This window comes from Myiozetetes cayanensis, unplaced genomic scaffold, assembly GCF_022539395.1.
Source record: "Myiozetetes cayanensis isolate MyiCay16 unplaced genomic scaffold, myiCay2020 scf9, whole genome shotgun sequence".
In the NCBI taxonomy this organism is placed as follows: domain Eukaryota; kingdom Metazoa; phylum Chordata; class Aves; order Passeriformes; family Tyrannidae; genus Myiozetetes; species Myiozetetes cayanensis.
Window position 1 is genome coordinate 6915244 of NW_026088185.1, and position 16546 is coordinate 6931789.

At 55.4% G+C, this 16546-nt stretch overlaps 1 protein-coding gene across 1 annotated transcript; it reads right to left on the bottom strand.

Moving 5' to 3' along the window:
- Positions 1-6760: 6760 nt before the first annotated feature.
- On the bottom strand, positions 6761-12301 carry LOC126652763 (uncharacterized). The gene is made up of 13 exons (XM_050339871.1): positions 12217-12301; positions 11666-11881; positions 11327-11391; positions 11068-11217; positions 10736-10884; positions 10331-10478; positions 9899-10086; positions 9670-9807; positions 8391-8526; positions 7959-8135; positions 7671-7830; positions 7395-7539; positions 6761-6770 (listed from the first exon to the last, which is right to left on the bottom strand). The coding sequence occupies exons 1-13, from the start codon at positions 12299-12301 to the stop codon at positions 6761-6763; spliced, it is 1767 nt and encodes a 588-aa protein (XP_050195828.1).
- Between the last annotated feature and the right edge of the window lie 4245 nt (positions 12302-16546).

A 16546-nucleotide genomic window follows, 5' to 3' on the forward strand; every position in this document is an offset into this window, starting at 1 on the left:
CAAAAAGAACCGGTCAGACCTGAGGGCAAAAAAGAACCAGGGAGAACTGAGTGTCAGGGGTGGAGCAATGGAGGCCTACAGAGAATGGAGACAGATACAGAAAGGCTACGAAGAAACCTCGGAGGAAGAAATCGATCTAGAGGTGCTTTGACAGCCGCAACTGCAGGAAGCGCCTGAGATCCAGCGATAAGATGCCGCTTTCACAGACCCCTGCAGGACCCCCCTACCTGTGCCCCACCATTCCTTCCCTTCCTTCCCTAACTCCCAAATCTCCCTATGTGGCTGGACATATCCCTGCAGCCAATCCCTCCATTTTCCCTTATCTCTAACCCTTAGGATTCGTGCCCCTGGCAAGAATCCCACCCTTGTTCGAGACCCTTCTATGTACCCCTCTATATAAACTGACACCTTGTTTTAATAAACGCCATTTTGTGAGTCACCTATCTGGGGGCTCGTCTCCTATACAAGATGTGCTCGAGGGTCCTTCGCGGGGATAAACCCCACCCGCGATAACTGAGGGCCAAAAAGAATCAGACAGACCTGAAAACACAAAAAAACCGAGGAGACCTGAAGGCCAAAAAGAACCTGACAGACCTGAGGGCAAAAAAGAAGCAGACAGACCTGAGAGCCAAAAAGGATCAGGTAGGCCTGAAAACCAAAAAGAACTGGAGAGACCTAAAGGGCCAAAAAAAACTGGGTAGACTTGAAGGCCAAAATGAACCGGGTAGATGTGAAGGCCAAAAAGAACCAGACAGAGCTGAAGGCCAAAAAGAACTGGGGAGACCTGAAGGCCAAATAGAACCGGGTAGACATTAGGGCCAAAAAGAACCGGGTTGACCTGAAGACTAAAAAGAACCGGACAGATCTGAGGGCCAAAAAGAACCAGGAAGACCTCAGGGCCAAAAACAACTGGACAGATCTGAGGGCCGAAAAGAACGGGACGGACCTGAGAGCCTAAAAAAAATGGGTAGACCTCAAGGTCAAAAAGAACCAGAGAAACCTGAGGGCCGAAAAAGAATCAGACAGATATGATGGTCAAAAATAACTGGATAGACAAAAGGCCAAAAAGAACCGGACAGACCTCTAGGCCAAACACACTCTGACAGACCTGAAAGCCGAAAAGAACTGGTTAGACCAGAGGGCCAAAAAGAACCAGACAGACCTGAAGGCCAAAAAGAACCGGGTAGACCTGAGGGACAAAAAGAACCGGGTAGGCCTGAGGGCAAAAAAGAATCGGACAGACCTGAGGGCCAAAAGGAACCGGGGAGACCTCAGGGTAAGAAAGAGCCAGACAAGCCTGAAGGCTAAAAAGAACCAGGGAGACCTGAGGGCCAAAAAGAGCCAGACAGACCTTAACGTCAAAAAGAACTGGACAGACCTGAGGGCCAAAAAAGAACTGGGGAGACCTGAGGGCCAAAAAGAACTGGGAAGACCTGAGTGCCAAAAAGAATCAGACAGATCTGAAGACCAAAAAGAACCAGGCAGACCTGAAGGCCAAAAACAACCAGAGAGACCTTAAGGGCAAAAAGAACTGGGGAGACCTGAAGGCCAAAAAGAACAGAGTAGACCTGTAGGCAAAAAGGAACTGGGCAGACCCAAGGGCCAAAAAGAACCGAGTAGACCTGAAAGCCAAAACGAACCAGACAGATCTGAGGGCCAAAAAGAACCCGACAGACCTGAGGGCCAAAAAGAACCAGGTAGACGTGAGGGCAAAAAAGAAGTGGACAGACCTGGGGGCCAAAAAAGCTGGGTGGACCGGAGGGCTAAAAATAATCAGACAGACCTGAAACCCCAAATGAACTGGTAGATGTGAAGGCCAAAAAAAACCAAACAGAACTGAAGGCCAAAAAGAACTGGACAAACCTGAGGGCCAAAAAGAATCAGACAGACCTCAGGGCCAAAAGGAACCGGGGAGACCTAAGGGTAAGAAAGAACCAGAAAACCTGAAGGCTAAAAAGAACCAGGGAGACATGAGGGCCAAAAAGAGCCAGGCAAACATTAAGGCCATAAAGAACTGGGCAAACCTGAGGGCCAAAAAGAAGTGGGGAGACCTGAAGACCAAAAAAACCGGTTAGACCTGACAGTCAAAAAGAACCAGACAGATCTGAGGGTAAAAAGATTCAGACAGACCTGGGAGCCAAAAAGAACCAGGTAGACCTGAAAACCAAAAAGAACTGGGGAGACCTGAGGGCCAAAAAGAACGGGAAGACATCAGAGCCAAAAAGAATCAGAGAGACATCCAGGCCAAAGAGAAATGAGGAGACCCGAGGGCCAAAAACAACTGGAAAGATCCGAGGGCCGAAAAGAACCGGACAGACCTGAAGACCAAAAAGAACCAGGTAGACATGAGGGCAAAAAAACATCAGGCAGACATCAGGGGCAAAGAGAACTGGGCAGATGTGAGGGCCAAAAAGAACTGGGTAGACCTGAGGGCAAAAAAGAGTCAGACAGACTTGAAGGCCAAAAAGAATTAGACAGACTTTAAGGCAAAAAAGAACTGGGGAGACCTGAAGGCCAAAAAGAATCAGACTGACCTGAAGGCCAAAGGAACCAGACAGAGCTGAAGGCAAAAAAGAACCGGGTTGGCCTGAAGGCCAAAATGAACAGGGTAGAGCTGAGGGCCTAAAAAAAAATCAGACAGATCTGAGGGCCAAAAGGAACTGTGGAGACGTGAGGACCAAAATGAACTGGGTAGACCTGAGTGACAAAAAGAACTGGACAGACTAGAGGGCCAAAAAGAACTTGGTGGACCTGAAGGCCAAAAAGAACTGAGGAGACCTGAGGGCCAAAAAGAATCAGAGAGACCTGAAGGCCAGAAAGAACCGGGTAGACTTGAGGGCCAAAAAGAACCAGGTACACCCGAAGGCCAAAAAGAACCAGGTAGACTTGAAGATCAAAAAAACTGGGAAGACCTGTTGGCAAAAAACAAGTGGACAGACCTGAGAGCTAAAATGAACCAGACAGATCTGAGGGCCAAAATGAACCAGACAGACCTTTGAGCCAAAAAGAACCGGGGAGACCTGAGAGCCAGAAAGAGCCAGGCAAACCTGAAGGCCAAAAAGTCCCGGGTATACCTGAGGGCCAAAAAGAATCAGACAGACCTGAGGACCAAAAAGAACCAGATGGACATGAGGGCCAAAAAGAACTGGACAAACCTGAGGGCCAACAGAACTGGACAGACTTGAGGGCAAAAAAGAATCAGACAGACCTGAAGGCCAGAAAGAACCACGAAGACCTGAGAGCCAAAAGGAACTGGGCAGACCTGCAGGCCGAGCCGTGCCCCAGAGCCAAGCAGGCCTGATAAACCAAAGGAACTGCGAAGACCTGGCAACACCATCCTGCCCCGGACCTGGATTTTGGTATCAAGAAACACTTTTGACAAAAAGCAGGTGGAGTGGTGGGAAGGGGCAGAAGCAGCAGAGCCCAGAGCAGAGCCACCGGCTCCAGGCACGACCTCCCCACCCGCTGGCAGAGCGCAGGAGCCAGAGCCCTTTGCCGGGTCCAGCTCCTGGCACTGCCGGGCACTTTGGTCTTTGGTTTTGGGGTCTGATGTGAGGGATTGTTTCTGTGGTGGTGGGTGGCAGAGGGGCTGAGGGACTGGGCTGGAGAGGGATGCCTGTCCCCTCCAGTGACAAAGCCACAGACAGGGATCAGGTGTTCCTGCTGGGCTCAGAGACCAGGTCTACCCGCTGGGCTTAGAGATCAGGTCTACCCTCTAGGCCAAGGAGACCAGGTCTGCCTGCTGGGATAAGACACCAGATCTACCTGCTGGGATAAGACACCAGGTCTACCTAGTGGGATCAGCGACCAGGTCTGCCTTCTGAGCTGAGAGACCAGGTCTTTCCCCTGGGCTCAGAGACCAGGTCTATCCCCGGGATAAAAGACCAGGTCTACCCGCTGGGTGCAGAGACCAGGTTTCTTGAGTGGCACCCAGGGAAGGGAGGGAGGATCACCGTGCTATGTTCCATCACTGTCTCCAGCTCCACTCACTGGGCACAGATAGCAGGTGTAGTGGGTTGGCCCTGGCTGGACCCCCTAAAGCCTCTCTCTCACTCCCCTCTGCAACTGGAAAGAGAAGAGAAACAAAGCACCGAAGGATTCACAAGCTGAGAGAAGGATTCACAAGCTGAGAGAAGAGCTGGGACAGGTCACTCACTGAGCACCCTCAGGGGCAAATCAGACTCCAAGTGGGGATATATATTAACTGATGCCAAAAAACCTCAGAATAAAAGAACCGCTGAGAGAGACTTTACACCTTTAAGCAGCAAGGTATTTGTGTTTATTCAATGCTGGACAAACTTGCTGGGCTCAGAAGTGCAAAAGCAAGCCATTTTATACACTCTAGATCCATGGTTACACCCTGGCTCTGGGCCCCTACATCTAATTCAAACACCTAGTTTACCTGATTTCTCACCTTGTGGCCTATTGTATACTATTCCCTGGCACTCTTTCTATAATGAAACTCTGGTCTCCAGTGAGCAGAACAGAACATGATTATTAACCAGTGCTCCTAAGATGTTTTAACAGCAACACAGGCAGAGCAAACATCAGACAATTACCTTCTCCTGGCTCAATAGGGCAAGGTATACCAACTGAGCCTTTTAGGCCTTTTTGCCATCACAACTGAATTTATTACGAACACGATCAGAGCAAGAGAGCGAGAAATAAAATCATCTGGAAAACATCTTTCCCTCCCCACCCCTCCTTCCTTGCAAACTCCACCTCCTCCCCTCCAGCGCTGCAGGGAGACAGGGAGTCCATCACCATTTGGCTGTGGAAGATGGGCCAGAGAGAATGAGAATCATGGAATTATTTAGCTTGGGAAAGACCTTGGAGATCATCCTTGCTAGAGAGTCTTGAGGTGCAGGAAGGACTCCCTGGCTTTCTAAACATCCCAGGGAAGGGTTTTTAGGCGCAGCTGAATCCTCTCTCAGCTCCAGACTGTGTTAGTAGCTTAAATTTAAAGGAATTCCAGAGCTCTGGGAAGGACAAATCCTGCTGGGGGGGGAACAAGGGCTGAGTGCGTTGGCTTGGGGGTTCCTCCTGCCCAAGTCCATCTCTAGAACTCACCGGGCATCCTGGGACCATAAAAACCTCCAAAACTCCAAGATTCAGCACAGAAAAACCCAAACCACTGATTCAGCAAGAAAACCCAAAACCACTGAGACCGAGGTAAAAAACCTCAGAAATAGTGAGATGAATCCCCTCAGAAACTTCAAAAAGTTAAGGTTCAGCCAAAATATGAAGATTCATGCCAAAAAAATTGTCCCAGGTGTTCCCCCTCTCTGGTCTCTCCCCTCTGGGGTTTACAAGGTCTCCGCTGTCTGGGATGTCAGGGGTTCCACTTCAGGATGCTGGGAGAGTTGGGGGTCCAAAGGGTCCATTCTCTGACTCTTGGCTTTGGGGTGCCGCCTTCCCAGACATTCCCCTGGGAAGGGGGAACTCGTCCCAGATAGCCTGGGGGGACCATGGGGGTCGTGACATCCTCAGGCTGTGAGCACAGATTTCCATGCAAAGTCTGCAAGGAATGAGTCGAGCTCTGGAGGGCAGATTGTGCGCCAGGGATGGGATTGCAGAGGGGACCTCAGGTCCCCAGGATGAAGCAGTAACCAGAAATAGACACAAAAAGCTCCCCAAGGATTTTGGAGGGGACTGTCCTGCAGGGAGGGGACAGTGACACCCCACAAGGGCGGGGCTGGCAAGTGGGAGGCTGCTCCAGGTGTCTGCAAGAGGCCTCGTGCTCTGCTCGGCCCCATCAGTGACTGGGACCAACACCCCGTCCTCGTGGCCAGCTGCTCTTTCCTGCCCCAGCCAAGAGGTTCCCGGCCCCCAGTGCTCCCCTGACCCTGTCCCTGCTCCTCCCTGCAGGCTCCGTGGCCATGCACACTTTGTGTTCCTGGGTGCCACCAGCTCAGCAGCTGCAGCCGCTCCAATCGGCGCCCGCAGCTCTGCAGCAAAGCCCCAGCTCACCTGGCACACAGGGCATGGACACAGCACCTTCTCGCTGCTGGGCACTCCCAGCTCAGCCTCTTCCCCAGCTGGGGCTCTCCTGCCTCAGCACCACCTCTGCCTTCCACTTCTTCTCAGGGCCACCTCAGGGCCAGATCTGGGCTCACCTCCGGGCCATTGCTCAGGGCCACCTCAGGGCCTGCTCTCCAGGACAGGAACCTGCAGGGAGGGCAGATGATGTGCAAGCCCAGGGGGGCCTGCTTGCACTGGCCTGGGGGTTTCTTTCTCCTTCCACAACCACCCCACAACTTCTCCTGCTTTTCTAACCCCACATCTTTGCAGACTAACCTTGTCTCTCTGTCTGCACAGACACATCTATCCCCTGTGGACAGAGCCTCCAGCATGTGCTGCCCTGGCAATGGCACCCAGAGAATCCCAGAATCAGCCGGCTTGGAAAAGACCTCCCAGATCATCAAGTGCACCCCTTGATCCAACCCCGCCGTGGTTCCCAGACCGTGGCACGGATGCCCAGGGGAGGGGCTTTGGGGATGAGGGCTCTCCCAGTACAGCCCAGTGACCCCTCAGTGCCCTCCCAGTACAGCCCAGTGCCCCCAGTACAGCCCACTGTGTCCCTGTCCCAGGGTGCTGGGTGATCCCACTTTAAGGGTGTTGGAGAGGATTTGGGGGGTTTGGGGAGGCTCTGGGTGCATTTGGGGGAGTACAACGGGTCTTGGTGGCATTAGGGGGTCAAAGGGATTTGGGTGGGAGGTGATTAAAGAAAAAATGGGGGTTAGGGGACATTTGAGGGGTCTTATTGGGGCCTGGGGGGGGGACAGGAGGGGCAGCACCACAAGCAGGTGAGTCCTGAGACCCCCCTGGTGTCCCCAAGACCCTCCTGCTGTCCTCAATTTCCCACTTGGCACCCCGAGCCCCCCCTGGTGTCTCCAGTGTCCCCAGGACCTCCCCATGGCCCCAGTTCCACCCTTGACACCCCCCATTCCACTGTCCCTAAACCCCTCCTCACTGTCCCTAAACCCCATCCCAGATGTTCCCAACCCCAGCACCACCCCCTCGAGTTCTTCTCCCCCACCAAGTTAGGGGACAGTGGTGACATCACTGAGGATGCCGGGGATGTTTGGGGGCTTTTGGGAGGGCACCTGCCCTTCAACACTGCACCCAGCACACCCCAAAAAGTGCTGGGACCCCCCTAAATCGATGGGAAAAGGGTGGGAGAGGTCAGAAGAGTGAGGAGGGCAGCGGGGCTTTGGCTTCCTGTCCCCTTTTCCATGTGTTAGTGTCGTGTCCCCACCCTCGGGTCCGTGTCCCCAGCCCTGTGCCCCCCCGGCTCTGCCAGGACATGGAGGACCAGGTCAGCTCCATGGGCTGAGACTGATGAGCTGAGCGGGGGCTGCGGGGAGCCCCCCGTGTCCCCAGGGTGCAGGGACTGGGGGGTCATGTCCGCTGTCCTTACCAGGCACTCGCTGAACGTCCACAGCTCCTTCTTCTTCAACCTCCTCTTGAGATCCCTCCTCTTCAGGAAGCCGGCCACGCAAAGCAGTGCTTCCCGAGAGGCCAGCAGAGCAACAAGGACTGGGAGATGGCACCGCAGCCCAGGGCACAGGACCCGTGTCCCTGGACCAAGGCCAGGAGGAGGCTGGAGCCCAGCAGGTGCCAGGGCAGGAGGCAGCCCAGCCCTGTCCCACGGTAACACCAGAGCCCACAAGTTCTCACCTGTGCCACTCTCTGGTTCTCATCGTGGCAGTGGACGAAGAGTGGAAGCAGGTTCTGCTGTGGCTTCAGGGGCTTTTTTCCCTCTTTCTTGAGCAGCATCATCACCCCACTGAAGAGGAGTATGGAGGAGAGCTGCACACTGCTGTCTTCCTGGCGCAAATGAAAAGACCTTAGGCCTGGCTTGTCCAGGCCCACCTGGGCACAGGCCTGAAAATCCACAAGGCACAAAGTTTTCTGCCAGCACCCACTGCCTGCGGCTGTGGGGCACACAGCCTTACGTTGTCAAAGAGCAGCTGGAACGCCTCGGCCAACTGCAAGGAGGTGGGGCTGGATACTCGGATGTCTTTGTCCATGAACAGAAAGCTGAGTAAAGTGACAGCATTCCCGACCACCTCTTCGTCTTTGTCCCACAGGAGCGGCACGAGGCTTTCAGTCAGGCTGCCCATTCTTTTGGCCTGTGAGGAACACAGTGCTGTGCCGTGAAAGCCAGCAAGGGTTGCAGAGCCGACCCCGCTCGGGTGGGGCAGGCCTACGTGCTGCCACGGGGCCCAGAGGCCAAAGGCCTGTCCTGGAGGCCTGGGGCAGCTGAGCGGGGAGGCAGCAGAGTTGGGAGCAGCTGCCACAGCTCCCAAAGCCCAGCCAAGCCCCAGCGACTGCTCTCCTCAGCCCCAGGATTGCAGCGCGGCTTCAGCCGACTGCCCCCTCCTCACCATCACAGGATCCTTGCTCAGAACCACCAGGCCTCTGAGCACTTGGTGACGCATCTCTGGGCACTCGCTCCACAGGTGCCTTGAAAGGGTCTGCAGGATGGCTTCACCACATTCAGTCACGTCCAGGTAGGCCAGTCTTCGCGAGCGAAGATCCGGGGAAGGTCTTTACACCTTCCAGCCTGCGCATTGGATTTTTTAGGTGAGACACAGTGTGCGCGGAACTGAGCCCACCCTTTAATCCTAAGGTTCATCTGCCGGGGCCAAGCGAGCTTGGACGGTGGCAGCGAGGTCCTTAGGACGTAGGTGGGTTGCCTTTAAGGGCTAACGAGCCCCACCTGCCCGGGAGTGGCCCTGACCGGGAATCAAACCCGGGTCTCGGCGGTGATAGCGCCGCGCCTTTACCACTAGACCACCAGGGGCTCCTATCGTCCAGGTAGACCAGGACCTGAAAGGCACGCAGCAGTGACGGGGTGCCCGGCCAGCAGGAGCCCGGGCCCGCCCAGGGCCGGGCCCAGGCAGCAGCACAGGGCGCGGTGCCGTCCCAGGCAGCCCTGCCCAAAAGCAGCGGTGGCTCTGCAGAGCCTCTGGGTTCCCTGCCCTGCGCAGGCCACTCACCCACTCCTCTGTGCCACCCAGCCCTTGGCAGCCTTGGTCAGATTCCTCGGCCTCAAGGAGCCGTGAGGGAAGCATGAGTTCTGGCAGCACAGGGCCCCAACACTCATCTGGGCACAAGTGTCACCCCAGCAGCCAGGGGCCAAGGGCACGCAGTGGAGAACCCTTCTTGCCTGGCTCCATTCCCTGGGCTTCCCCCACAGATGCGGCCGCAGAAGGGCAGAGAGGTGGAGGCAGCTCTGCCAGGCAGCGCTCGCCATCAGGCTCACCTCCACAAGGAACGCCATGGCAGGGAGGTGCCAGGGGCACATCTCTTCACTGAGCAGCTCCAGGAGGCAGCATACAATGCTGCAACACAAGGGCGTGAAGGCACAGCCCATCTCCCTGGCAGGGGGAAACAGGCACCGTCAGCCCTGAGCTGGGTGGGCAAACCTCTCCCGGGACTCGCTCACAGAGGCCCTGTCTTGGCCCAGCCCTCTTGGCCCACCCCCCCAAGAGGGGACACACGCACTCTGGGAGGCGGCTCCTCCTGTGCCTCCCCCTCTCCCAGCCTTTCCCCCTCTGCTCGGCCATCCCTTGCTGACGAGGCCCTCTGGCCCACGGCCACTGTGGGGGTGCCCCGTGCACAGGCAGAAGGGACGGGGCAGCCAGGATGAGGGGGTCTCACCTGGCCAGCAGACCCACCGCGTAGTGGTGGGTGTCAGTGTGGAGGAGCGTGTCCCAGCCATGCTTGCATTCCATTGCCATCAGCACAGTCTCGCACTGCAGACAGCTCAGCAGGGCTTTGATGGTCAGCACTGCAAGCCTGTGTGCGGAGCAAAGCCCGGGTCACGCTGAGAGCCCTGGCCCCAGCCCCGAGGGCACGGCAGGCACACAGGAGGACTGGGATGGAGCACCTGTTGGGGTTGGCGGGAAGCCTGCCTTGCTTCCGGCATTCCCTCCAGAAGGTGTCAACCTCCTTCAGCATATGCTCTGTGCTGAAGAACACTTGGAAGAGCAGATGCACAAAGAGCTGGGGGAAACAGGTCCTCACTGCACGTGAGCAGACCAGCATCTGCAGGATCTTCCACAGTGCCACGGTCACCTGGAAAAAGTTAAACAGCCGGAGACAGTGCTCAGTGCCCACACATCCATGCGGCAGGGCCCAAGCATGGGAGGGAGAGGCCGGGGAGACCCAGGAGGAGCAGCCAGCCTGGTGCCCCTGAAGCTGCCCCTAAGCCATGTTTCCAGCCCAGTGCCTGAGGCAGGGAGATGCAGTGCTGGGGGAGGAGGAAGAGCTGCCACACAGGTGACGTGGGGGTGAGCAAAGGCCAGTTGCAGAGACTCACAGCCAGGGCACAGACATCCCTTTCGTCCCCATCAGAGGTGCACATGCTGCAGGCTGGCCAGCTTCCCAGGACAAGGGCAAATATCTTCAGCGCCGACTCTGCAGTGTTTCTTGAGGAGATGATTGTCCTCCACATGGTCACAGCAGCTCTGCAGGGTCAAAGCTCTGTGTCAGCGGGCTCTGAGCCACAGTGCCACGGTCTGGGCAGTTCCTGGTGCCAAGTGACAAAGCCACAGCAGCTTGAGGAGCAAGGAGGGCACATGGGAGCAGGATCCGTGGCCGGCATGCCAGGGCTGAGAAACACAGGAGCCAGGGGCTGCTGCAACTCTGGGCCTGACAGACACCTGGGACGGGCTCTCCAGGGGGCCAGGCTGGGGAGCCCTCGAGGCTCTCGAGGGCCCCATACCTGTCACATGATGGGGCAGAGCGCAGCAGAGTCACCACCACATCCACGGGCTGTGCCTCAACCAGCTGCAGAAGACTCTTGTCTAGTCTGTGCTCAGCAGACACACTGGACGTGAGCCACCAGTGGATGTACCTCACCAAGGCCGGCACCTGGGGGGGCCACGGGGGAGAGTTGCAGAGCTGCCAGAGCTGCCAACTTGCCTGGTTTCCCCTGAGAAGTGCTTCCCTTCCCACTACACATTGCTGCCCCAAAGGCTGAGGGGGCCCAGCAGAAGTGGCGTGAGGGGCCGTGCCATCCCTGCAGGGTTGGAGCCCTGGCCGCAGGCTGCTTACTTTCTTGGCATTGGAGACACCATTATGCACCAGCAAATCCAGCAGGGCAGTGCTGGTTTTGGCATTGTAGAGGGCAGAGTTTGCCATGCCCCCAGCGCCCATGGCAAGGGTCTCTTCCCTCCAAATGCACCTGCTGAATTCGCAAACCATCTGCGGGACAGAGGCAGAAAGAGAGGGATGGGCCATGGAGAGCTCCGACAGCGGTGCCAGGCTGAGCTGGGACAGCAGGCCCAGCCCAGGGGGGGATGGCTGCAGGTACCTGTGCTGCCCTGTGGAAGCAGCCACGGGCACAGTCCTGCTCTTGTGTCCTGTCCCGACCTGGATCTGGCAGAGAGTGAGCATGGTCAGAGCTGAGAGGCTGCGGGACAGGCTGGAGAAGACAGCCCAGCCCTGCGCTCCACAGGCAGGGCCAGCCCGGCATGCCCAGTGCCTGGAGCTGCTGGGGGATCAGTCCTGGCCCCCCTTCCCCCCTCCCTTTCCTTGGGCATGTCCGCAGAGGATGGCATGGCATGGGATGGCATGGCATGGCAAGGGATGGGATGGGAAGAGGCCCAGCTGGCTGCAGCCAGCAGCCCTGTGGCCCAGTTCTGCCACTTACCCTTCCACAGGGGCTGGAACTGCTCCACTTCCCCAGGCTGCTGTTCTGGAGCAGGCCCAGGGCTTTCCACCTCCTCGCCCTCCTTCACCCAGGCCACCTCGGGCAGCTTGGGGGGTCTCTGCTCCATGTCTCTCTCTGGCTTCATGGCTTCCTGCAGGAGAGATGGCACAGAAATCCTCTGGGTCACCAAGTCCTGCAGAAGAGCCTTGAAGGCTCCTACAACACAGGAGATTCAGGAACACTCGGGGTCATCCAGTCTGGCCGCAGTGTGGCCCGAAGGGGGCATGGAGGAGTTGGAGAGCTGCCAGAGGGAGCAACTTGCCCAGTTTCCCCTGAGAAGTGCCTCCCTCCCTACCACACTCTGCTGGCCTCAAAGGCTGAGGGGGCCCAGCAGACCTGGCTTGAGGGCCCACACAATCCCTGCCCACAGGCTGCTTACTGGAGCAGAGACAACTCTCTCCCCAGGAATGTCCAGACTGGGACCATCGGGCAGGCGCTGAATGGGTGTGCTCTCAGTGCCTACGATGCCCTCAGTCGTTGCGGCATCAGACTCTGTGGGGAGTTCGGGCCGCGCGGTGTAGGAGTTTGTCGTGTCGTCACCGTGCCATCACAGCTCGCTGGGCCATCAATCGACATGGTGCCGACATTGGCCTTTGCCTTGAGCGCCTTGGGTGTGGCGTCAGGCTGTGCCAGGACCGCAGTTGGTGTGATCCTGGTCTCTCTACGCCAAATCCCGAAGAATTTCAGAAAGGTCTGCAGGAAAACGAAGGGCAGGGAAGAGAGGGATGGGCCATGGAGAGCTCTGACAGCCGGTGCCAGGCTGAGCAGGGACAGCAGGCCCAGCCCAGGGGGGGATGGCTGCAGGTACCTGTGCTGCCCTGCGGAAGCGGCCACAGGCCTGGTCCTACTCTTGTGTCTTGTCCCGGCCTGGATATGGCAGAGAGCGAGTGCGGTCAGAGCTGAGGGGCTGCGGGACAGGCCGGAGAAGACAGCCCAGCCCTGCGCTCCGCGGGCAGGGCCAGCCCGGCATGCCAAGTGCCTGGAGCTGCCAGGGGATCAGCATCAAGCCCTCTTGCCCCCTCCTTTTTTCTGGGCATGCCCACAGGGGATGGGATGGGATGGGAAGAGGCCCAGCTGGCTGCAGCCACCGGCCCTGCGGCCCAGCTCTGCCACTCACCCTCCTGCAGGGGCTGCGACTGCTCCATCTCCTCAGGGGGCTGTGATGGGGAAACTCCAGGGCCTTCCTTCTTCTTCTTCTTCTTCATCTGAAAGGGCCTGAGCAGGCTCAGGCGTCTTCCCGCCATCCCAACGTCTGGCCTGGAGAGCACCTGCAAGGGAGAGACACCTCGGAAGATCTCGGGGTCACCAAGTCCTGCAGGCTGCCCTCGAGGCCACGTGCCGCAGGGATTGGACTCCCAGAAAATTTCTGGGTCCCCGATCCTGCGGTCTGGCCTCGAGGGCAGCTGAAGGAGAGAAAAGCCTAGGGAACGCTCTGGGTTCTCAGGTCCTGCACTTTGCCCTCGAGGACAACTGAAAGAGAGAAAAGCCTAGGAAACGCTATGGGTTAGTTATCTGGTCCTGCAGCGCGGCCTCAAGGGCACCTGCCGCAGGGATTGGAGACGCCTCGCCAAAGCTCCGTGTCACCAAGCCCCGCGGTCTGGCCTCGAGGACACTCGCACCACAGAAAAGCCTCCAAAACGCTCCGGGTCAGCAAGGAAGGAGTTGTGTGGGGGGGGGCTCCGCACAGCACTGCTCTGTCCCGTCTGTCCTGTCGCACGCTCCGAGGAGCACTGAGGCGCGGCCACGTCAACACCAGTACCTCTCTCATCCCGTCTCACAAAGGGTCCTGTGACACCCTGGCCCCTGCCATCCCATTGGCGATGCCCAGCGTGTCACAAAGGGCACCCTGGGACACCCTGCCACGTGCCCTGGGGCCCCCCTCAGCTTGGCCAACCTGCCCCAAGTCGGCAGGAGTCCCTTCTCCAAAGTATCTAAGACAGCTGGATGGGAACTTTAGGCACAGCTCAAAAACTAAGCAAAGCTTCCCCTGCTGGGCCTGCCCACGGCAGCAGAAGGAGCCCCCTTGGCTGCCGACGCAGCTGCAGCGCCAAGGGCACGGGGCCTCCACAGAAGCTGGCACGGGCTCCTTGGGAGAAGTGCTGGCCGGTGGCCGGTCCAAACACGGATGGGGCTGTGCCACACAGAAGGAACGTGTGGGCAAGGCATCAATGCTGCTCCGACCCCATTGGCTGTGGCTGTACGAAAAGCAGCAGCTCTGGCAAGTCCTCACCGAAGGAGATCTGCCACCAGCCTGAGTCCTGGCAGGGGTGCTGCCCGTCTCCTGCCCCAAAGAGCTGTGCCCCTGGGGGACTTCTCTGCCAGAGGGCAGCCAAAGCCAACTGGCACTGATGTTTGTGCTCTTGCAGGGGCCTGTTGGGAGCAGCAGCTGGAGCAATTGGTGGCAGTGCTTGCATCTGTCAGAAGGCAGAAGCTGTTGCTTCTTCCAGGAATGATTTTTGTATCAAAGTGATGACCTGGAGCACAAAAATATCTTTGCTGTTTTACAGAAAAATCTGGCATTTAATGCTAAACTCAGGAAACCAGGAATCCACATTATTTTCCATTGCTCAGTGCATGTAGTTTCAAATCAAGCTGCAAACTTCCCAAGTTCATTGGCACAACCTGAGCATGTAAAATACTTGCAAGTTTGCTTCCCATCCCAAAGCAGCAACTCATTTGTCTTAACAGGGTCCATTGAGAGCAATTGCAAAAAATAAAATACTAAACAGAGGCAAAAAACCCAAAAAACAACAAAACAAAACTAAATTCGGCATTGTTTGGTTTTCAAACACTTTTCTGTTAAGGTCTAATAACATATACAATTCTAATAACATATAAAATAATTCTTTTAAGCTCTCAAGGAATGGAAGATGACTCAGTGTTACAAAAGCACCCCACACAAATAGGGATGTTGCAAAAAACACTAATCCTCCATCTGGTACAGGTAGATAAGTGGCCAATAACGTGCAGCTCTCCACTCTTCTGCCCTGGATGCCAACTGTCAGTACCACTGACAGAAAAAGACAAGTCATAGATATTCTTTCTGCCCTCCATAACCAAAACTGTGCAAAACTACACAGGCTGCCTTCAAACTGGATCCAGTTTCAGACCAGGCCTCTCACCTTCCACACATCTCCCTCCCCAGCATCCCCACCAACACCAAATCCTCCCAAACACCCCCACAGAACCCCTCAACATCCACCCCGACCCAGCATCTCCAGCTGATCCCTCTGCAGAGCCTTCCCACCCTCCAGGAGATGCCCTGGTTGTCCTGCATGTGCCTGGGGATGGCACTCAGGATGATCTGCTCCATGACCTTCCCTGGTACTGAGGTCAGGCTGCCAGGCCTGTAGTTCCCCACATCATCCTTCCTACCCTTCCTGTAGGAGGGCATTCCCTTTGCTCATTTCCAATCAACTGGGTCTTCTCCAGGTAACCAGCATTGCTGGTAAATGATCAAAAGCAGCTTGCCGAGCTCTTTCTCCAGCTCCCTCATTACTCTCAGGTAATGTAGAACATTCCACAGGAAAGCAACTTGCACCACAAGAGGTGGGAGGCATCTGTCCTGAAAAAAGTTGTTAATACTGTTAAATATCTCACTTAGCTTGCTTCAGAAACTTGCCTGGGATTAATATTGTTAAATATCTTTGCTTGCTTGAGAAACCTGCCTGACAACCCTGTAGCTTTTAGATAGGATACATAATTTGTAGGCAGAAAGGATGTATGGGGTTTTTTTGTATTGCTTAAAAGGAGTAACCAACCAGAAACCAGCCTCCAAGGCTGTGAAACTGAGTATGAAAATGGCCATCCAAAAGCAAAGAACAAAAGAGCCTGTTTCAGACTTGGAAATGGGACAACAGACCTCGAGAGTGCACCAAGTGAGGAAGACTATGAAATGTCCACTGAATGAGCACCAGAGAGACTGTGCTGCTTGTAAAAGGACAGCACATGGCAGCAAAGTACCATAAACTGTAACACTGATCAACAGGGGTGCTCACGCAAAATATTTCTGGGACACAAGAAATATAAATGTTTTGTAAACAACTAATCACTGGAGCACTTGTGGAAGGATTTGTCCCCAGTGCAAGCCAACCCAACCCTTCCCAACCCTTCCCAAACCTTCCCTTCCCAGTAATGCATCTACAATCAACATGATTTCAGAACCAAAAGACCACTTGATAGTTATTATATACAGGGGCTTTTTCAACTGTAGATACACTGTGTAATTGTTCTAAGTAATGTTGCCCAAAAGTTATTAGAAATGCTATTCTAAATATGAAACATTGCATTGTGTCACTATAGCAGAGCTGATATTTACCCTCCTGGTCTGGGGGTATTCTTGAGGTCTAGATGGTTTGTCAGCTTCTAAAGTTATGACAGACCTCTTAAAATGATGAAACTAAATGTGCATTACACCAGTATAACAAAAACATATGCATTAAAAGGCACAAGGTATTTGTCTTTCTCCTTCATCCAGGAGAAAATTCAACAGGCCAAGTGGCTGTGTTTTTACTAGACTTGACTACATTTAGTGTAGATCTGGACTAAAGAGATAAGAAGCCTTTTCCCTTTCACATAACAATATGGATTAAAGGGACTATCTTTTTCTAGAGACCTTGCTTTTTCCTCCAGGACTGAACTCAGCCTTTACTCAGTGTCTGTGGGTCTAAACTTGGACTGTCCCACACAGGAAGAGCACTAGGGTGTATTTGCCTTTGAGTTCTAAAATATTCACCAGAATGAGAGAACAACACAGCTGTTACACCCAACAGCAGTGATGAGGCAGAACTTGTAAATTCTGCTCTCAGCTCCAGAAAGAGA

Bases quoted from the DNA above. Each gene is read 5' to 3' on its own strand.
- LOC126652763 (XM_050339871.1), bottom strand. From the start codon at position 12,301: ATGTCGATTGATGGCCCAGCGAGCTGTGATGGCACGGTGACGACACGA. The intron at 11,882-12,216 runs GTCTGATGCCGC...CCTGTGTTGTAG, and splicing joins CGGCCCGAACTCCCCACAGA to GAGCCTTCAAGGCTCTTCTG. The intron at 10,087-10,330 runs GTGAGTCTCTGC...AACTTTTTCCAG, and splicing joins GGGATGTCTGTGCCCTGGCT to GTGACCGTGGCACTGTGGAA.